Consider the following 23244-nt stretch of genomic DNA (forward strand, 5'->3'; position numbering starts at 1 on the left):
AAACATAACACTAACTTTAACCCTATCCACACTCTTCATTCGTATATGCATCCCATCCGTCAACCATTATTAGTATATCAGACAATATTATGCAACATTATCTGAATAAAGAAAAAAAAGCATTTGAAATCGTCAGCTTTATGATCAGAATGCTGATGTACTCCTCAAAAACAGGACACGAGCGCCCCCATTGTTTGACATTCAGGTAATGGGCGACTGCTTTAGTTCCGCACTATACTGAACAACAATATAAACATGCAACAATTTCAATGATTTTACTAAGTTACACTTCATAGAAGGAAATCAGTCAATTTAAATATATAAATTAGACCCTAATCTATGGATTTCAACCCACTTGGGAGCCAGGCCCAGCCAATCAGAATGAGTTTTTCCCCACAAAAGGTCTTCATTACAGACAGAGATACTCCTCATCACCCCCTCCCTCTCCCTCCTCAGACGATCCCGCAGGTGAAGAAGCTGGATGTGGCGGTCCTGGGCTGGCGTGGTTACACGTGGTCTGCGGTTGTGAGGCCGGTTGCATGTACTGCCAAATTCAATAAAAGGACGTTGGAGGCGGCTTATTACATTTACATTTTAGTCATTTAGCAGACGCTCTTATCCAGAGCGACTTACAGTAGTGAATGCATACATTTCATACATTTTTTTCCGTACTGGTCCCCCGTGGGAATCGAACCCACAACCCTGCAAACACCATGCCCTACCAACTGAGCCACACGGGCTTATGGTAGAGAAATGAACATTCAATTCTCTGGCAACAGCTCGGTTGGACATTTCTGCATTCAGCATGCCAATTGCACACTCCCTCAAAACTTGAGACATCTGTGGCATTGTGTTGTGTGACAAAGCTGCACATTTTGGAGTGGCCTTTTATTATTCCCAGCACAAGGTGCACCTGTGTAATGATCATGCTGTATAATCAGCTTCTTGATATGCCACACCTTTCAGGTGGATGGATTGTTTTGGCAAAGGAGAAATGCTCACCCTACAGGGATGTAAACAATTTGCGCACAAAATGTGAGAAATAAGCTTTTTGTGTGTATGGAAAATATCTTGAGATCTTTTATTTCAGCTCATGGAAAATGGGACCAACACTTCTTTACATGTTGCGTTTGTATTTGTGTTCAGTATATATACTGTGTATCTTTATGATGCTGTGGAGTCCAGGGGGCAAGTAATGATCTGTGTGTAGAAAATTGGACATAATACCCTCTACCACCCTTTTGCAGAATAGTATATACCTTAGGATCCACTGAATATCTTCAAATCAAAACCCATAAATTATAGTTCTTAAGGTTTTTTTGCCAGTTTGGACATTGCTTTTTCAGGAGACATTTAGGTACACCTGATGATATGAACATCCAATCAATATTTAAACATGTCTTCCCTTTATTGCAGGTGATTCACATGACCAACAAAATTCAAAAGTTCAATTACAACACTCTCGTTTATTGATAGGGACCATTGCAAATGGAGGTACAGTATCACTCAAAACCAAAATGCAATCAGATGTTTTTCTGTTACTGAGCACTAACTGTAAACAAAAACAGAGGACATCTTGAAAACTACAACTGACAAGTACTTAGTGTTCAAGTGCTATGTGAGACACAACGCACTGTCTTCATTGAAGCCTATAAATACGTTTTCCATATAGGATCCATATGATGGTGTTTCGCTCGCCACTCGTCCCTTTGTTCCCCTGTCATGGTTATGTCCATTGTGCTTGATGCAGTAAATGGAGTGTGGGAATACTGGAGAGGTAGACGGTCTCAAATGCTGTCCAACTTCTTCAGAATATATGGAGCTGTGGAGGCAGAGTAAATTATACAGAAATGTTAACTTTTGATTGAGACATTGTTTACAGTCAAAAGTGCTATTGAAGACTCCGGGGATGCTATCTAAATTAATGGCCATTAATTTTCATGCATAGTTGGCTCTCTTTCAAAAGAGGGGAACCATTTTTGGGGGTCACTACCTGCTGGATGATCTGTGTACATTCTCTGGTCTGAGTACTGACCAGTTGAGTGACACATGCATTACACAATATATTGTGAGATAATGTGCAAACCGAGAAGAATGTGAAGGCCGATACTTACTGGCTCTGAGAAGCGCAATATAGATTAAGAAATTGCGCACGGACGAGATGACGTCCTGTCGCATCTTTTTCTTCATCTCCTCTGGGTCCATTTTCGGCCCTAACCCCTCGAGTTTGAACATCTCGGCGTGGTCTGTGAAGGTTTTACACCCAACCCCTGCGCTGGTTGTGATTTTATGGCTGCAATTTCCCTGCAAATTGGTGTTATGCTTACTCTTTGGTTTGATTCTCAGTACCGGCGTGCTTGATGGCGGAAATGTGACTGTTTAAACCGGAAATTACGCTTGAAGGATTACTGTAAATGCAATGGCCGTAGAGGTACAAACTCTACGATAGGCGAAGGGCAAAACTATACAAATGTATTTATGAGGAATTTCTACCAACTCGAAGACTTTCCAATTTTTCCAGTATAAGTCTGTTTAAAATATATATTTAGAGTTGAAAAACAATAAAAAATAAAATATTATATTATATGTTTGCTTTATATGTTTGCTTTATATGATTGCTTATTAGGCTACAATATACTGTAATTCTAACTTGTTTACGATTCCCCCCCCCCCCACACACACACTTATATTAATACAGTAATATCATATTTATTGAATGTTTTAATGTTAATCATGATCTCCCTCGCTTTCAATCAAACTGGCGTGAGGGGGTCTTCAAGACAGACCGAGAGGGAGCGAACAATGATGAACGTGAAGGAGAGGCTGAGAAAATAAAGGGAGGAGAAGACGAAGGGAGGGAGGGAGGGGGTGGGTTATTTCTGAGCTCAGGGCCGGGGATTAAGCAGTCGAGAGCAATCCCAATACGATGACAGCATCCAGCCTAAACCCCCACGCGCCACACCGTCCGGACACGGATTCTACCGATTCTGACAAACTATTCTGTCTGCTCTCTCTCTTCAATCACTTAATTTGACCCTCCCGATCCACAACCTCGGTCTGTCTTTTTCTTTAGAACACGAGGTGAGTTAGTTTTTTCGTGATTTTATTCTCCTCTTTATTGTCAAACTGTCTGTGGACGGATGCTGGAGGAGCCGGTGGGTATATGTTTCTGCGTGCACCTTGCATTGATTGCAAGAATCTGTTGCGATATTTTTCACATGGAAACAAAATATCGATTCTATCTGAAGGATTTGGACCTCATGCGGGTCCACGTGCCACTGTTTCGGAGATGAGTAGAGAGATCTTAATCGGATTAGGACTATCGTACAAAAGACTGACCTTTTTTTTCTTTGTTTACGGGCTAATCTGGCAGGACTGCTGTCACCGATTATATCTCGGGTTAGTGTTGATCCTGGAGGGTGAACTATGAAATATGAACACAGCATTATACACAGATATATCTGAGGTATAAGACATTTAAATATTTTATATCGATGTAGAGAAAATTGCATATGAATTAGGGGGACAACTATTGCGCGATGGGCTATTGTCATTCTATTCTGTTTCGTTTTATTGCATGCTGAGCAGCCCACTGTTACCCCATGCATTTGTGGCTATGGTCGTAGTTATTTAGGCATTCGTTCATACCTATCCTCATCCATCTAGGATACTCAACACATGCATTTTGCATGGCTAATACGCAGCCAATGGAATTCTGTGCAACATGACATTTCTGTCACTTAATGCAAATGGCGATAGTAGAAATTGAATGAGAGTAGTAGATCCAGCGCTGATGACAGGTGTCTCTAGTGGTGGTGTAAAACGCCTTTATAGTAAATGGCCAATGTCTTGTTGTTATCAATGGGCGTCGACGAGGTGTTAAGAGAGACAGAAACAGCCTTATTCCTCATGCGCGTCTCTATAGGTTTGTGAAAATGCGACGTTCATTCTGTTTTCGATGCGGTGACAAGCAAGAAGAGCGCAACACAACCAGACCGAAACAATGCATTTAGCCTTTCTCGGTCCTTTATTTAATTCATGACATGATTTAATATGACCACTGATTATGATTGTATTTAGGCCAGACATGTGCTGTACCTAAACTGCACATGCTGCCCATGAGAGTATGTATTTAATGTCACAGAAAATGATCACTTACTATGTTCACATATAAATATGTAGGACTACCGCGTTCCTACACTCCCACACACCGACAAACATAGCCCACATTATCTCACACATGGACGGTTGTCGGTCTGGTCTTGTGCTGCCTTATGGGCGTGACTCCTCAGTGTGTGTGATTGTGTGTGTGATTGTGCGCATGCGATACCATCTGTGTGTATGTGTTTGCAGGCACGTGCCCAGATAGAGCTTTAGGGGTGCTGGAGCACCTGTCCCTTTGCCCTCCTATGAAAAAAGTGCCCTTTTGAATGGTGGCATTTTTATTTCCAATTAATTACATTTTATTTTATTTTTAGTCTCTTTTCTCTCAGTTTGAGCACCTGCCCCACATTGTGAGTGTGCACACTTGGTTGTATGAGCATAAGTGTGTGTGTGTGTTTTGCCTGTACTGCTATGCCAGTGCTGCAGGCGGTGTACATGATGACTTAGGGATGTATGGTAGAACGTGATGGAGCTGTTGCCCTGAGTTCACCCAGCTACCAGAGCTGTTGCCCTGAGTTCACCCAGCTACCAGAGCTGTTGCCCTGAGTTCACCCAGCTACCAGAGCTGTTGCCCTGAGTTCACCCAGCCACCAGAGCTGTTGCCCTGAGTTCACCCAGCCACCAGAGCTGTTGCCCTGAGTTCACCCAGCTACCAGAGCTGTTGCCCTGAGTTCACCCAGCCACCAGAGCTGTTGCCCTGAGTTCACCCAGCAACCAGAGCTGTTACCCTGAGTTCACCCAGCCACCAGAGCTGTTGCCCTGAGTTCACCCAGCTACCAGAGCTGTTGCCCTGAGTTCACCAAGCCACCAGAGCTGTTGCCCTGAGTTCACCCAGCCACCAGAGCTGTTGCTCTGAGTTCACCCAGCCAACAGCGCTGTTGCCCTGAGTTCACCCAGCCACCAGAGCTGTTGCCCTGAGTTCACCCAGCCACCAGAGCTGTTGCCCTGAGTTCACCCAGCCACCAGAGCTGTTGCCCTGAGTTCACCCAGCCAACAGCGCTGTTGCTCTGAGTTCACCCAGCCACCAGAGCTGTTGCTCTGAGTTCACCCAGCCACCAGAGCTGTTGCCCTGAGTTCACCCAGCCACCAGAGCTGTTGCCCTGAGTTCACCCAGCCACCAGAGCTGTTGCCCTGAGTTCACCCAGCCACCAGAGCTGTTGCCCTGAGTTCACCAAGCCACCAGAGCTGTTGCCCTGAGTTCACCCAGCCACCAGAGCTGTTGCTCTGAGTTCACCCAGCCAACAGCGCTGTTGCCCTGAGTTCACCCAGCCACCAGAGCTGTTGCCCTGAGTTCACCCAGCCACCAGAGCTGTTGCCCTGAGTTCACCCAGCCACCAGAGCTGTTGCCCTGAGTTCACCCAGCCAACAGCGCTGTTGCTCTGAGTTCACCCAGCCACCAGAGCTGTTGCCCTGAGTTCACCCAGCCAACAGCGCTGTTGCTCTGAGTTCACCCAGCCACCAGAGCTGTTGCCCTGAGTTCACCCAGCCAACAGCGCTGTTGCTCTGAGTTCACCCAGCCACCAGAGCTGTTGCTCTGAGTTCACCCAGCCAACAGCGCTGTTGCTCTGAGTTCACCCAGCCACCAGAGCTGTTGCCCTGAGTTCACCCAGCCACCAGAGCTGTTGCCCTGAGTTCACCCAGCCACCAGAGCTGTTGCCCTGAGTTCACCCAGCCACCAGAGCTGTTGCCCTGAGTTCACCCAACCAACAGCGCTGTTGCTCTGAGTTCACCCAGCCAACAGCGCTGTTGCTCTGAGTTCACCCAGCCACCAGAGCTGTTGCCCTGAGTTCACCCAGCCACCAGAGCTGTTGCCCTGAGTTCACCCAGCCACCAGAGCTGTTGCCCTGAGTTCACCCAGCCAACAGCGCTGTTGCTCTGAGTTCACCCAGCCACCAGAGCTGTTGCCCTGAGTTCACCCAGCCAACAGCGCTGTTGCTCTGAGTTCACCCAGCCACCAGAGCTGTTGCCCTGAGTTCACCCAGCCAACAGCGCTGTTGTTCTGAGTTCACCCAGCCACCAGAGCTGTTGTTCTGAGTTCATCCAGCCACCAGAGCTGTTGTTCTGAGTTCATCCAGCCACCAGAGCTGTTGTTCTGAGTTCACCCAGCCACCAGAGCTGTTGTTCTGAGTTCATCCAGCCACCAGAGCTGTTGCTCTGAGTTCACCCAGCCACCAGAGCTGTTGTTCTGAGTTCATCCAGCCACCAGAGCTGTTGCTCTGAGTTTACCCAACCACCAGAGAAATGCAAGAGGAATGGCAGGACTTGCACATCAGGAAAGACTAGCTGTGTCCCTTCCTGCCTGCCTGCCTGCCTGCCTGCCTGTCTCCATGCCTAACTGCCTGTCCACCAAATGGCCTGCCTGCCTGTCTATCTGCCTACTTGCCTGCCTGTCTATCTGCCTACTTGCCTGCCTGTCTATCTGCCTACTTGCCTGCCTAACTGACTCCCTTCTTGCCTGTCTACCTGCCTAACTGCGTGCCTGCCTATCTATCTTCTTACTTGCATGCCTGCCTGCCTCTGCTCAACTGCCTCCCTCTGTCTGTCTGTCTGTCTGTCTGTCTGTCTGTCTGTCTGTCTGTCTGTCTGTCTGTCTGTCTGTCTGTCTGTCTGTCTGTCTGTCTGTCTGTCTGTCTGTCTGTCTGCCTAACTGTCTGCCTGCCTAACTGTCTGCCTGTCTGCCTGCCTGCCTTACTGAGTGTTCTTACTGCTCTCTCTTACCCTGGAGCCTCCACATCTAAAATTACAGCCTATTCCCTACATAGCACACAACTTTTTACCCAAGCCATATGGGCTAGGGGTCAAACGCAGTGCACTATGTGGGGAATAGGGTGTCATTTCATTTTTGCCCCTTGTTGTCTCTAGGGCAGTTTGAGTTGTGTGCTGGTCAATCAATCACATGCATTTTATATCGGCCATTTCACATCAGCCAATGTCACAAAGTGCTATACAGAAACCCAGCCTAAAACTAAAAAAAGCAAGCAATGCAGATGTAGAAGCACGGTGGCTAGTACAGTGAAAAGACTTTCTTGCAAGAGGTTCAGAGAAAGAGAGAGAGAGCGATAGAAAGAGCAAGAGAGGAGAGAGAGAGAAAGAGTTGAAAACAGCAGATTTGCAACAAAGCAGCGTGTCCGGTGAAACAGTTTTCATAACCAACAGACAGGAGTCGTCAGGCCAACAGCAGGTCCGGGACAAGCTAGTTCCATAGCCGCAGGCAGAGAAGCAGAACTGGATTGGCAGCACGACCGGGTGGACTGGGGACAGAGACAGCTGGGAGTTGTCAGGCCAGGTAGTCCTGAGGCATGGTCAATGCAATCCCCGGATCCTTGGGACATCCCTACCCTAAACCCTAACCTTAATTCCTATCCTAACCTTAACCATAACCCTTACCTAACCCTAACCTTAACAACTATAATGGGGTAGGGACGTCCCAAGGATCCCATAGCATGGATCATGGTCTTAGGGCTCAGGTTCTACTGGTGGGGAGACAGATTGGTCTAACCAATTGGTCAGCCAATCGATCACCAGTCCAATCAATAATGGTGGTCATTAAGTCATTACTGTAGATCCATATTGTGCAGTGCCCCAGACACATTTTGGCAGCTAGTGACTGTCGGGTCATCAATAATTGTTTCTCCTAACACCAATCCATTTAATGGCTGGGCCTTTTGCCCCCCCCCCAACAATTTGAATAGGAACGCGAGGTTGTATCATTTCAACCAAATTATATAAAAATAAAATCAGAACAATTTCCGAAATATGCATAAAAAAAGATATAGTACGCTAGCAATGCTAGCACCCTAAATGAGCTTTCTCTTGATAATTTGCTCTTCTGAAGAGGAATGGAAGGGGTGGTTGTTTAAAGAAAATCAATGCCTACTCACAGCCAATCAGCCAGCAGCCTCTGGCAGCCAGCACTTCACTCATACCTACTGTTCCAATAGGAATTTCCATAGGCTCTGGAGAACCACCGGGCTCTGGAGAACCACCAGGCTCTGGAGAACCACTAGGCTCTGGAGAACAACCAGGCTCTGGAGAACCACCAGGCTCTGGAGAACCACTAGGCTCTGGAGAACAACCAGGCTCTGGAGAACCACCAGGCTCTGGAGAACCACCAGGCTCTGGAGAACCACTAGGCTCTGGAGAACAACCAGGCTCTGGAGAATCACCAGGGTCTGGAGAACCACCAGGCTCTGGAGAACCACCAGGCTCTGGAGAACAACCAGGCTCTGGAGAACCACCAGGCTCTGGAGAACCATCAGGCTCTGGAGAACCACTAGGCTCTGGAGAACAACCAGGCTCTGGAGAACAACCAGGCTCTGGAGAACCACCAGGCTCTGGAGAACCATCAGGCTCTGGAGAACCACCAGGCTCTGGAGAACCACCAGGCTCTGGAGAACAACCAGGCTCTGGAGAACCACCACCAATCAATCAAATGTATTTATAAAGCCCTTCTTACATCAGCTGATGTCACAATGTTCTGTACAGAAACCCAGCCTAAACCCCAAACAGCAAGCAATGCAGGTGTAGAAGCACGGTGGCTAGGAAAAACTCCCTAGAAAGCCGTAACCTAGGCTCTGGAGAACAACCAGACTATGAGTTGGCCAGGCTCTGGAGAACAACGTGAGTGAGGCCTGGAAGACGAGGCTATGGGATGGCCAATGGACCAGCATTGGGACATACTGTACATGAAAAATCCGCTCTAAATTGTAGAGTCCCTTCCAGACATAACAGCACCATGGTCTATAAACATGTAAAAAGGTCTGGTCTAGACATAGGAGAGGCAGAGGTCACTCATCTTAGATTTGCACAATCCCAAATCAACAACTAGTTCCTATCCCTTGGCACTTGTGAAGGATTGGATAGGTGTAAGCAATATGGAGACAATTCCATCTCAGCTGTTGTCATATTGTTTAAAACCATGCTTTGAGATCACACCCTTATACAGGAAGGGCTTAAGCCGGGTTAAGGACAAGGGGTTGATTTGGACTGGAGTATGATTTCGATCCACCTACTAATGTCCCAATCTTTTCATCTTCTTCCCCAGACAGATAGTGACCCCAAGTACCCAGGTAGTCGTCTCTCTGACTCTGACCCGATCAAAACCCCAGATAACTGGAACACAGCAGACTATTAATCTTTCAGTGGCCTAGTATTTAATAGTGCATTGGGGACCTCAGTCTCCCCCTGGTTGCTGTTGCAAGGGGAGATGAAATGAGTGGTGCAGGGGCGGGTTCTGTCTTAATAATGCTAATGGAATGAGCTGACTGGGGGAACGCAGGACGGAACGGTAGATTTGATTAGGTCTGGAAGGGAACGGAGGAAGAGGGAACATCGCCAACCAAACAAACAATAATGCAACGGAGCGCTCCTGGGGAATAGACAACAGGAGAACACCATTACATTCATCATCATATATTACATTCATTCATTCATATATATATATTTTTTATATTCAGTAATATGATTTATTTGGTTGTTTGCACAGTTCTATGACTTTTTGTATGCATATTATTATATTATATAACACAACCATATAGTGTCTGGCTTTCTGTGTTGGTTTGTGTTGTTTTGTACTCTGCACAGCCCCTCTCCTGTTCTGGTCTGGTTTGGTCTGGTGTAACTCGGTGTCAGACTGAGGTCCTGAACAGATCTGTCTCCCGCTGTGCTCCTCCTCATGGGGTGCAGCTATACCTGGCGGGTGACTCAGGCCTACTGAAGGGGGGTAGCCCAGTCAGGCAGAATTAGGCCTCAGACGTCAATAGCAGACAACTGGTTGATCCGCAAAAATACCTGTTTTTGTTGTCATAGGCCGAGGCCACATGCAGCCACACAGGGAAATGGTTTGGATTGGAACATATACCACTACTCTCCCACATATAAAAGCTGATTAAGGATTAAGGATAGGCTAGATAGGTTAATCAAGGTTTGTAAGGATTGGGATTTCTCCACTTTTAGGAATTATCTATTGTATTTAAGGTGGGTGGCATGCTTTGACTCAAGTCTGTTGTTCTCCAAAAAGACGTTTGGTGAAGAGGACTCTTGATGTAGGCCTAGATTGTTGTACCGTTGCAGATGTATGCAGTTCAGAAACTACACAGAAGGGTTGTTTCCCTGCTTCCGTCTTTATGTCTACAATATGAATGACAGTGGTCTGTTGCAAATTCATTGCTAAATCCATTACTTAGCCGGCCGCGACTGGGAGACCCATGGGGTGGCGCACAATTGGCCCAGCGTCGTCCGGGTTAGGGGAGGGTTTGGCTGGCAGGGATGTCCTTGTCCCAACGTGCACTAGCGACTCCTGTGGCAGGCCGGGCGCTGTGCACACTGACACGGTCACCAGGTGCACGGTGTTTCCTCCGACACATTGGTGCGGCTGGCTTCCGGGTTAAGTGGGCATTGTGTCAAGAAACAGTGCGGCTTGGTTGGGTTGTGTTTCGTGGATGCACGGCTCTAGACCTTCGCCTCTCCCGAGTCCGTACGGGAGTTGCAGCGATGAGACAAGACTGTAACTACCAATTGGATACCACAGAATTGGGGGGAGAAAACTGGGTTAAAAAAAAAATATCTAAATATAATAATAATATAAAAATCCATTACTGCTGAGAACACCGACCATGCGATTAGGCCTTTCTGTCAGTCCCCATCATATCAGTCAATGGGAAAGGGCCTGGTGGAGGAGCTCCACTTGTGGGACCATCAGGAGAATAGGACAGGGCCTGGTGTAGGAGCTCCACATGTGGGACCCTCAGAAGAAGTTGTCAGGCGTTTCTGAAGAAACAGTGCTGTAAGATAAAAAGTAAGACAGAGATACAGTACCTTGCAAAAGTATTCACCCCCTTGGCGTTTTTCCTATTTTGTTGCATTACAACCTGTAATTTAAAAATAATTTTTATTTGGATTTCGTATAATGGGCATACACAAAATAGACCAAAATTGGTGAAATGAAATGAAAAATAATATAAAAAATAAAAAACAGTGTCACAATCTTCACCTGAAGATATCTCGAAATCACTGTCAGACCAATACGCAGCGGGTTGCGTGCTCCACATCATTTTATTTAAATATGATGTACATGGGAAAAAAAACAATAAACACGACAGATGACAGTTTCACAGGCTGAACAGACAGCAATGCAAAAGATAACTACCCACAAATGACAAACCAAACACACACCTACTTATAGGACTCCCAATCAGAGGCAACTAGAAACACCTGCCTCCAACTGAGAGTCCAGCACCCAAACCTACACATAGAAAAACTAATCTAGAACATACTAATTCAGAAACATACACCCAAAACCCAGGAACACATAAATAACACACCCCTCTAAACCACACACAAAAAAACACCATACAAAACAAACATACCTCTGCCACGCCCTGACCAAATATAATACAAATAATACCTAAATACTGGTCAGGACGTGACAAACAGAAAAGTGGTGCGTGCATATGTATTCACCCCCTTTGCAATGAAGCCCCTAAATAAGATCTGGTTCAACCAATTACCTTCAGAAGTCACATAATTACTTAAATAAAGTCCACCTGTGTGTAATCTAAGTGTCACATGATCTGTCACATGATCTCAGTATATATACACCTGTTCTGAAAGGCCCCAGAGTCTGCAACACCACTAAGCAAGGTGCACCACCAAGCAAGCAGCACTATGAAGACCAAGGAGCTCTCCAAACAGGTCAGGGACAAAGTTGTGAAGTACAGATCAGGCTTGGGTTGTAAAAAAATATCAAAAACTTTGAACATCCCACGGAGCCCCATTAAATCCATTATTACAAAATGGAAAGAATATGGCACCACAACAAACCTGCCAAAAGAGGGCCGCCCACCAAAACTCACGGATCAGGCAAGGAGGGCATTAATCAGAGAGGCAACAAAGAGACCAAAGATAACCCTGAAGGAGCTGCAAAGCTCCACAGCGGAGATGGAGTATCTGTCTATAGGACCACTTTAAGCCGAACAGTCCACAGAGCTGGGCTTTGCGGAAGAGTGGCCAGAAGAAAGCCATTGCTTAAAGAAGAAAATAAGAAAACACGTATTGGTGTTCGCCAAAAGGCATGTGGGAGACTTCCCCAACATATAGAAGAAGGTACTCTGGTCAGATGAGACTAAAATTGAGCTTTTTGGCCATCAAGGAAAACGCTATGTCTGGCGCAAACCAACACCTCTCATCACCCAGAGAACACCATCCCCACAGTGAAGCATGGTGGTGGCAGCATCATGCTGTTGGGATGTTTTTCATTGGCAGGGACTGAGAAACTGGTCAGAATTGAAGAAATTATGGATGGCGCTAAATACAGGGAAATTCTTGAGGGAAACCTGTTTCTCAGTTGGTAGAGCATGGCGCTTGCAATGCCAGGGTTGTGGGTTCGATTCCCACGGGGGGCCAGTATGTAAAAATGTAATAAAAATGTATGGACTCTACTGTAAGTCGCTCTGGATAAGAGCGTCTGCTAAATGACTAAAAATGTAAAAAATGTAAACCTGTTTCAGTCTTCAAGAGATTTGAGACTGGGACGGAGGTTCACCTTCAAGCAGGACAATGACCCGAAGCATACTGCTAAAGCAACACTTGAGTGGTTTAAGAGGAAACATTTAAATGTCTTGGAATGGCCTAGTCAAAGCCTAGACCTCAATCCAATTGAGAATCTGTAGTATGACTTAAAGATTACTGTACATCAGCGGAACCCATCCAACTTGAAGGAGCTGGAGCAGTTTTGCTTTGAAGAATGGGGGAAAATCCCAGTGGCTAAATGTGCCAAGCTTACAGACAAATACCAAGAGACTTGCAGCTGTAATTGCTGCAAAAGGTGGCTCTACAAAGTATTGACTTTTGGGGGGGTGAATAGTTCTGCACGCTCAAGTTTTCTGTTTTTTTGTCTTATTTCTTGTTTGTTTCACACAAAAAAATATTTTGCATCTTCTAAGTGGTAGGCATGTTGTGTAAATCAAATGACACAAACCCCCCCAAAATCTATTTTTATTCCAGGTTGTAAGGCAACAAAATAGGAAAAATGCCAAGCGGGGTGAATCTTTTCGCAAGCCGCTGTAGATTTCTCCTGAACTGTCCTGTCAGTTGGTCCGGTCGCGGCCTGGCTTGTCTTAGCATGCCTAATTGGATTTCAACTAGACTCTGTTTCCTGTCCAGCTATCAGTGCCTCCCCTTTAACACTACCTCTCAGAGAGAGGGAGACAGAGAGAGGATGGTGGAAGATAAACAGAGAGGTAGTGTCTCTGTGTGTGTGTTTGTTCATTCAAATCTGGAGGATAAGAGCTATAGAGTGTGTGACAAGAGATGCAGTGGGTTAGCAAACAGCAAAGCTCATCCAAAGTGATTGTTCCATGGTTGAGAGTGAGAGGAGAGTGAGAGTCTAAGATGGTGTAAGTGTCAGAGAGAGAGAGAAAAAGAGAGAGAGACAAAGAGAGAGAGTGGTAGAGAGAGATACAGAGAGCGAAAGTGAGAGTGAAGGAATGAAAGAAAGCTTGGACATTCTACAAGCTCTACTAATGACGGTCAAGATGGTGAAAGTGGCAAACCGTGAGAGACAAGGAGAAAGAAAGACTTTAAGCAACTGTACTAATGACTTCTGTAGACAGTCAAGATGGAGAGTAGCAGAGAGATAGTGAGAGACAAAGAGAAAGATAGAAAGAAGGCCCAGAAATCCCAGAAATCCCAGACAGACAGACAGACAGACAGACAGACAGACAGCACAGACAGCACAGACATAAAGACAGGCTACGAGCTGTACCGATGAATTTTGTGGACAGCTTGGAGACATTTGTAAACAAAGTAGTCACGATTACTGTTGATTCAGAGCCAGATTAGGGGCAGACTTATTACCAGCCACAGACGGACAGACAGACAGGGAAATCCCGACATTGGCTCTAAAGTGGGGTAAAGTCTATGAACTGATCTCACATTATTACAAGACATTTACTCCAGTGGAAAAAACACCCCTGCTTTTGTCCATTTCATCCGTTTTCCATGACGCTGCAGGGAAAGAACAGCATGCGATGAGTAGTGCAATAATGAATGTAGGTTTGTTTTATTATTTATTTAACGATTGACCATACATCAATGCCAGCCGCTGGGCTATGTTTGTACTGTATTTGCAGAGAAATGCTGTGCTGATCAGCTTTTTCTCCTCACTAAAACACTTACATCTAGCTGTTCTTTTCTCAACTCTTTTTACTTCTCTCTACGTCTACATCTCTCTCTCTCTCTCTGCCCCCTGTGCTGCTGCCCTCTTCACCCTCTTTAAAAATGCTCTCGCTCTTTCCCCCTCACTACAACCCCCTCCAATATCCTGTCCTTTTCTCTTTCTCCCCCTTGGCCAATTATCTTTCCCCCTTTCTCTACCCCCTGCTCCCCCTTCTCTCTTTTTACTCTCCACAGCCCACCCCTCTGCACCTCCTGCACCCCCCTCTTTCTCTATTTCCTCTCCTCCTTCCATCGCTCCTCTGTGGGTGCATGTGTTGTCAGAGGAGGCTGGAGGAGATAGGAGGCCTAACTAGCTGCTTTAGCTCTATGCATTATTCACGAAAGGGAAAGGGAAAGGGGGATAACTAGTCAGTTGTCCAACTGAATGTATTGAACTGAAATGTGTCTTCCACATTTAACCCAACCCTTCTGAATCAGAGAGGTGCGGGGGGCTGCCTTAATCGACATCCACGTCTTGGGGAGCCCTGCAGTCTGTGTGGGTCTGGGTCATTTCCTATCTGCGCACTGGGGATCTCTGTGTCAGGGGACTGGGCCTGGTGAAAGAGCAGCATGTCAGGGACATTCAGGGAACAGGAGCCGCTGAAATGGGAATGACACTTGAGAGAACATAGAGGCACTAAACAAGTGTTTAATTGTGTCTTTATTTTGATCACAGGAGGTTGATGGCATCTTAATTGGGGAGGACGGGCTCCTGGTAATGGCTGGAGCAGAATAGGTGGAATGGTATCAAATACATCAAACACACGGTTTCCATGTGTTTGATGCCATTCCATTAACGCCAATACAGACATTATAAACCGTCCCCCCTCAGCAGCCTCCACTGACTTCGATAAGGTGAACATATTCAGACTCAGAGCCATTATATTAGTGCACAAAGCACGGTCTGAGCGTATTTGGGTCACAGAATGTTGCCCTACACTTCAGCCTCATCCACAGTTGATGTTTGTATAACGGCTGGTGCCGTTTTTCTGAGATCCTTGGCACCGCTCCTTTCAACCGCAGTGGAATTGTCTTTCCTCTTACAGCTTTTAAAAAGGGCCAGTTGGAACGGTCTCTGAACTGGGTTGATATGAAATTTTAATTCAGACAACCAGACAAAGCTAGAGTGCCTCTTCTCCAACACAACATCATGTGCTTTTCAGGCTACACTGCTTTGATTGGGGCAAGGATGCCTGGGGGTGGGGAGAACAGTGGGGGCCTCTATCATAAAACCACACTGGTTCTAACAGGAAGAGAAAGACTCTGCTTGTTCAGTAAACATTATGACACATACATTACCAGTCAAAAGTTTGGACACACCTACTCATTCCAGGGTTTTTCTTTATTTTTACTATTTTCTACATTGTAGAATACTAGTGAAGACATCAAAACTATGAAATAACACATATGGAATCATGTAGTAACCAAAAAAGTGTTACACAAATCAAAGTATATTTTATATTTGAGATTCTTCAAAGTAGTCACCCTTTTGCCTTGATGACAGCTTTGCACACGCTTGACATTCTCTCAACCAGCTTAATGAGGTAGTCACCGGGAATGCATTTCAATTAACAGATGTGCCTTGTTAAAAGTTAATTTGCAGAATTTCTTTCCTTCTTAATGCATTTGAGCCAATCAGTTGTGTTGTTACAAGGTAGGGGTGGTATACAGAAGAGAGTCCTATTTGGTAAAAGACCAAGTCCATATTATGGCAAGAACAGCTCAAATAAGCAAAGAGAAATGACAGTCCATCATTACTTTAAGACATGAAGGTCAGTCAATCCGGAAAATTTCAAGAACTTTGAAAGCTTCTTCAAGTGCAGTCGCAAAAACCATCAAGTGCTGAAAAACCATCAAGTGATGAAACTGGCTCTCACGAGGACCGCTACAGGAAAGGAAGACCCAGAGTTACCTCTGCTGCAGAGGATAAGTTCATTAGAGTTACCAGCCTCAGATATCGGAAATTAACTGCACCTCAGATTGCAGCCCAAATAAATGCTTCAGAGAGTTCAAGTAACAGATACATCTCAACATCAACTGTTCAGAGGAGACTGCGTGAATCAGGCCTTCATGGTCAAATTGCTGCAAGGAAACCACTACTAAAGGACACCAATAACAAGAAAGGACTTGCTTGGGCCAAGAAACATGAGCAATGGACATCAGACCGGTGGAAATTTGTCCTTTTGGTCACATGCTTGCCACCGTGAAGCATGGAGGAAGAGGTGTGATGGCGTGGGAGTTCTTTGCTGTCTGTGTTTTATTTAGAATTCAAGTGGGACTATCATTTGTTTTTCAACAGGAAAATGACCCAACACACCTCCAGGCTGTGTAAGGGCTATTTGACCAAGAAGGAGAGTGATGGAGTGCTGCATCAGATGACCAGGTCTCCACAACCACCCGACCTCAACCCAATTGAGATGGTTTGGGATGAGTTGGACCGCAGAGTGAAGGGAAAGCAGCCAACAAGTGCTCAGCATATGTGGTAACTCCTTCAAGACTGTTGGAAAAGCATTCCAGGTGACTACCTCATGAAGCTGGTTGAGAGAATGCCAAGAGTGTGCAAAACTGTCATCAAGGCAAAGGATGGCTACTTTGAAGATTCTAAAATCAAAAATATTTGTTTAACACTTTTTTGGTTACTACATGATTCCATATGTGTTATTTCATAGTTTTGATGTCTTCACTATTATTCTACAATGTAGAATAAAAATAAAGTAAAACCCTTGAATGAGTAGCTGTGTCCAAACTTTTGCTGGTACTGTATATGTTATGACGCCATAGCACTTTGGGTATATATCCACTCTTTGCGTTGTATCAGTTACCCCAGAATGTATCATTGTTTTGCATTATGACGCAATGACAGTGTAACTGATTGATTTGTTGTTCCATTCTGCACAGGCGACTACCAGGATTACAAATTCTGATTGGTCCTGATGATCACAAGGGCCCTCTTCCACCTCTTGTCGGCCAATCCCGATGGGGCTCCGGAGCTGATGTCACAGATGGCCCGAGGATTTTCGTGTTCGGGAATCCAGAAGATACAAGCAATACCACGGTGAGTGACAGACAGACAGACAGACAGACAGACAGACAGACAGACAGACAGACAGACAGACAGACAGACAGACAGACAGACAGACAGACAGACAGACAGACAGTATCTGGTCATGGCACATTCACTAAACACTTGAGTCTGGTCTCAGTACTTTGAACTGGCTTCCTTATCTCATTCCTTAACTTCTACAATATATACAGTATTAATATATTAACATTGTCATAACAATCTATACAGATGTAGGATCTTAATTGGATCACTTTTTTGTTGCTGAGAATTCTCCTGCACAGCAGTAAATGCAAACTTGTAGTGTATCCAAGGTTTTAAAAGGCTTCTAAAGTTTGCAATTTCCACTTTAAAATTTCAGAATTGATTTGACCAAACAAAAAATGTATCAATCCCTACAAAAAATGTCCATTGATTATAATCCACATAATAATTCACATTTCCTGTTGCTGCAGGATTATTTTCCTGCTGTAGCAAACTGCCTCAAATTAAGATCCTACATCTGTATACTCCGATATGCAGATCACTGATGGAATATTTGAGAGAGTTTAAGGAGTGAGTAATGAGTTACAAAAGTGAATTGTGTATTACCTTGCCGAAAATCGGACAATGGATTATGTATAGCCAAAATGCATAGGTCAAAAGGCAGTCTGCTAAGAGAGTTGGGGCAGCAGTGAACCCATTACCCAGTGATCCAGGTGATCATGTATTTATGGATTGTGTCTGCAGCAGCAAGAGAAAGTGTCACCGAAGATGACTTCCTGACTCGGCAAGGGCACAGGGAGCAGAGGGGAAATGTGTGTGTGTTTCTGTGTGTATTTGTGTGTTAGTGTGTGTGAGTGAGAGAGAGAGAGAGATGAAGAGACAGACAGGTTTCACCTGAGTCAGCACTGCAGCATGGATACACACACATTACAGAGACTTCTGCACATGCACACACACACTCATAAGTAGGTACTTGTCCATCTGCACATAGACTCACATACTCACACCCACACACACACACACACACACACACACACACACACACACACACACACACACACACACACACACACACACACACACACACACACACACACACACACACACACACACACACCTGAACAGCTCTCAGTGTCCATCTCAGATTGATTGAACAGGTTTGGGTAATGTGTGGGACTCAGGAGAAGCTGGTCTTTCAGGCCCAGCTGTCAGAGACGAGTTACCCCTCATCCACATCAATCCGGATCAACGGGATGCCAAAGTAACACCCTGTCCAGGTCGGCTCAGAAAGAGGACATAATCCTCTTATAGACCCACAGCATTGGCTTCAATGAGGGCAACGCTAGAGGGCTAGCCTTAGCACCTTAGAAGATTCACTTCAATAGGGATAAAGTTAGTAGACTGGGCTAGCCTTACCTTAGCGCCTACGACCATTCATTCCAATGTGTAGGATGTTAGCGGCCTGGCATGGCGCCTGAGAGCATTCACTTCAATTTGTTAGCGGTCTAGCCATTAAGAGCTTTCAGTGTACTGTATGACTAAACGAGTCTGCTCACTCTACAAATATCTTTGTTTAACTGATACTCCATCCCTCTATTGCTCAAGTAGAGGAACGCAAACAGTCTGCAATGCATCATTCAAAACCTGAATCAGTGAACAGTCTGATATTGCCAGCTAATCACTCTGATTGATAGAACATTCGCCTGCAGTTGGCAGTTACTTCCTGTTTAGCCAGTTCCTTTGTCATTGTGTGGCATGGCATGACAATAGAAAGAGGTTGACAGGCACTCAGACAGACAGCCAGGCTATAGCACTCAGATGCTGTCGTTACTGAAGCAGAGCAAGCAGACTGGAGAGTCCTGAAACAGCCGGTCAGACCGTGATAACGTCTTCTCTCTGAGCTCGAGGAAAGTTGACACTGTTTTTGGTGGAGCTGATCAGCCTCAGCTGCAGATGGAGGTGATAGTAGAGGAGAAGCTTTGTGTATCGATCACTGGGCTTCAGCACCAAATCCATCATCGTTAGCCACTATTGAGCTCTCTCTCTCTCGCGCTTCTCTCTATTCAATTCAATTTCAATTTTTTCTCTCTCTCTCTATTCAATTCAATTTCTATTTTCTCTGTCTCTCTATTCAATTCAATTTCTATTTTCTCTCTCTCCTGCTGTGCAGCATGCTAGCAGCAGGGTTGCAGGGGCTGTTCATTCACCTCACAGTATGATCCCATCCATTAATTACAGTGCTGATGGTCAACCTAGATCTTTTCTTTATTGAGTGCTAACGTTAGAGACAGTCAATAAAGCATGGATGTCAACAAATTAACAATGGACTGATTTGAATTAAGGTTGCAATTTAAATTCAGTTTACCCAGACTCTGTCTGTCTATGTTCAATTTTAGCATCGTACTGAACCCAGACGGAACCCAGACGGAACCCAGACGGAACCCAGACTGTCAGAAACATCAGATAAAGCATGTCAGTGAATTATCAGAGGATGAATATGGCCGAGACGAGGAGGGCTATTGATTGGCTGTTGGGGAGGAAACAGTGTTGCGAGGTGGTGTTGGCCATGAGTTGTGGTCAGACTGAGCGAATGCTGAGCACACTTCTCTGGGATTAAAACATAACGAACCCCCTCCCTCCTCCTGTTTCTTTACCTCTCTTCATCCCTCGTTCCCAGCCACCCACATATCTGCATAAAGGGCAGGCTGAACAGAAAGTGCACTGCTGCAAAGTTGTCAGTGGCGATAAACACAGAGACAAGTAGTGTGTGTGTGTGTGTGTGTGTGTGTGTGTGTGTGTGTGTGTGTGTGTGTGTGAGTGTGTGTGTGTGTGTGTGTGTGTGTGGGTGTGGGTGTGTGTGCGTAGTATGTGTGTGTGTGTGTGTTTGTTCTTTCTTAAATGTCCTAAAAGCGTGTCCTATAAGCGTGGTTGTCCTATGTGTCACATCTTGTTGAGTGTGATGTGTTTCGCCTTGTGAATGTAGAGTTGAAACCCCTTCTGACTCCCTCCTCACAAACAACACAAGATACAGATCTGTTACTAACATAATTCTAGTCCAACACAAGATACAGATCTGTTACTAACATAATTCTAGTCCAACACAAGATACAGATCTGTTACTAACATAATTCTAGTCCAACACAAGATACAGATCTGTTACTAACATAATTCTAGTCCAACACAAGATACAGATCTGTTACTAACATAATTCTAGTCCAACACAAGATACAGATCTGTTACTAACATAATTCTAGTCCAACACAAGATACAGATCTGTTACTAACATAATTCTAGTCCAACACAAGATACAGATCTGTTACTAACATAATTCTAGTCCAACACAAGATACAGATCTGTTACTAACATAATTCTAGTCCAACACAAGATACAGATCTGTTACTAACATAATTCTAGTCCAACACAAGATACAGATCTGTTACTAACATAATTGTAGTCCAACACAACACAAAGCTCTGTCTTCCATCCTTCTCTGGTTCCCATTTCACCTTTTGTCTGTTTTTCCTTTCTGCTTCTGTGGCGTCAGGTAGCCTAGTCATATCAAATCAAATCAAAGTTTATTTGTCACGTGCGCCGAATACAACAGCCGAATTCAACCTTACAGTGAAATGCTTACTTACAGGCTCTAACCAATAGTGCAAAAAAGGTGTTAGGTGAACAATAGGTAAGTAAAGAAATAAAAACAACAGTAAAAAGACACTGAAAAATAACAGTAGCGAGGCTACATACAGACACCGGTTAATCAGGCTGATTGAGGTAGTATGTACAATGTGATATGGTTCCAAGTCACTATGCATATATGATGAACAGAGTAACAATAGCATAAAAGAGGGGTTGGTGGGTGGTGGGTGGGACACAATGCAGAGAGCCCGGTTAGCCAATGTGAGGGAGCACTGGTTGGTCAGGCCAATTGAGGTAATATGTACATGAATGTGTAGTTTAAAGTGAGTATGCATATATGATAAACAGAGAGTAGCAGCAGCGTAAAAGAGGGGTTGGGGGGGGGGGGCACACAATGCAAATAGTCCGGGTAGCCATTTGATTACCTGTTCAGGAGTCTTATGGCTTGGGGGTAACAACTGTTGAGAAGCCTTTTTGTCCTAGACCTGGCACTCCGGTACCGCCTGCCATGCGGTAGTAGCGAGAACAGTTTATGACTGGGGTGGGGTGGCTGGGGACAATTTTTAGGGCCTTCCTCTGACACTGCCTGGTGTAGAGGTTCTGAATGGCAGGCAGCTTAGCCCCAGTGATGTACTGGGCCGTACACACTACACTCTGTAGTGCCTTGCGGTCAGAGGCCGAGCAATTGCCGTACCAGGCAGTGATGCAACCAGTCAGGATGCTCATGATGTTGCAGCTGTAGAACATTTTGAGGATCTGAGGACCCATGCCAAATCTTTTTAGTTTCCTGAGGGGGAATATGCTTTGTCGTGCCCTCTTCACGACTGTCTTGGTGTGTTTGGACCATTCTAGTTTATTGGTGATGTGGACACCAAGGAACTCGAAGCTCAACCTGCTCCACTACAGCCCCGTCGATGAGAATGGGGGCTTGCTTGGTCCTCCTTTTCCTGTAGTCCACAATCATCTCCTTAGTCTTGGTTATGTTGAGGGATAGGTTGTTATTCTGGCACCACCTGGCCAGGTCTCTGACCTCCTCCCTATAGGCTGTCTCGTCGTAATCGTGATCAAGCCTACCACTGTTGTGTTGTCTGCAAACTTAATGATGGTGTTGGAGTCGTGCCTGGCCATGCAGTCGTGGGTGAATAGGGAGTACAGGAGGGGACTGAGCACGCACCCCTGGGGGGCTCCAGTGTTGAGGATCAGCATGGCAGATGCGTTGCTACCTACCCTCACCACCTGGGGGGCGGCCCATCAGGAAGTCCAGGATCTAGTTGCAGAGGGAGGAGTTTAGTCCCAGGATCCTTAGCTTAGTGATGAGCTTTGAGGGTACTATAATGTTGAATGCTGAGCTGTAGTCAATGAATAGCATTCTCACGTAGGTGTTCCTTTTGTCCAGGTGGGAAAGGGCAGTGTGGAGTGTAATAGAGATTGCATCATCTGTGGATCTGTTTGGGCGGTATGCAAATTGGAGTGGGTCTAGGGTTTCTGGGATGATGGTGTTGATGTGAGCCATTACCAGCCTTTCAAAGCACTTCATGGCTATGGACGTGAGTGCTACGGGTCTGTAGTCATTTAGGCAGGTTGCCTTCGTATTCTTGGGCACAGGGACTATGGTGGTCTGCTTGAAACATGTTGGTATTACAGACTCAATCAGGGACATGTTGAAAATGTCAGTGAAGACACTTGCCAGTTGGTCAGCACATGCCCAGAGCACACGTCCTGGTAATCCGTCTGGCCCCGCAGCCTTGTGAATGTTGACCTGTTTAAAGGTCTTACTCACGTTGGCTATGGAGAGCGTGATCACACAGTCATCCGGAACAGCTGATGCTCTCATGTATGCCTCAGTGTTGCTTGCCTCGAAGCGAGCATAGAAGTGATTTAGCTCGTCTGGTAGGCTTGTGTCACTGGGCAGCTCACAGCTGTGCTTCCCTTTGTAGTCTGTAATAGTTTGCAAGCCCTGCCACATGAGACGAGCGTCGGAGCAGGTGTAGTATGATTTAATCTCAGCCCTGTATTGATGCTTTGCTTGTTTCATGGTTCGTCGCAGGGCATAGCAGGATTTCTTATAAGGTTTCGGGTTAGAGTCCCGCACCTTGAAAGCGGCAGCTCTACCCTTTAGCTCAGTGCGAATGTTGCCTGTAATCCATGGCTTCTGGTTGGGGTATGTACGTACAGTCACT

General features: G+C 45.5%; 2 protein-coding genes across 3 annotated transcripts in view; one reads left to right on the top strand and one right to left on the bottom strand.

The window, feature by feature from the left end:
* Nucleotides 1-1441: 1441 nt before the first annotated feature.
* LOC115205328 (mitochondrial import receptor subunit TOM5 homolog) lies at nucleotides 1442-2393 on the bottom strand. The gene is made up of 2 exons (XM_029771167.1): nucleotides 2115-2393; nucleotides 1442-1822 (listed from the first exon to the last, which is right to left on the bottom strand). Exons 1-2 carry the CDS (start codon nucleotides 2233-2235, stop codon nucleotides 1788-1790), a joined length of 156 nt encoding a protein of 51 aa, XP_029627027.1. The 5' UTR covers nucleotides 2236-2393; the 3' UTR covers nucleotides 1442-1787.
* Nucleotides 2394-2903: 510 nt separating this feature from the next.
* The window catches only part of LOC115205329 (FERM and PDZ domain-containing protein 1), a 33275-nt gene continuing 12934 nt past the window's right edge, over nucleotides 2904-23244 (top strand). For both annotated transcript variants that reach the window (XM_029771168.1, XM_029771169.1), the window contains exons 1-2: nucleotides 2904-3081; nucleotides 17278-17434. The gene's annotated coding sequence lies outside the window, so the exon portion shown is untranslated. The remainder of the gene's footprint in view (nucleotides 3082-17277; nucleotides 17435-23244) is intronic.

The sequence above is a fragment of the Salmo trutta genome, chromosome 13, assembly GCF_901001165.1.
Source record: "Salmo trutta chromosome 13, fSalTru1.1, whole genome shotgun sequence".
NCBI lineage: Eukaryota > Metazoa > Chordata > Actinopteri > Salmoniformes > Salmonidae > Salmo > Salmo trutta.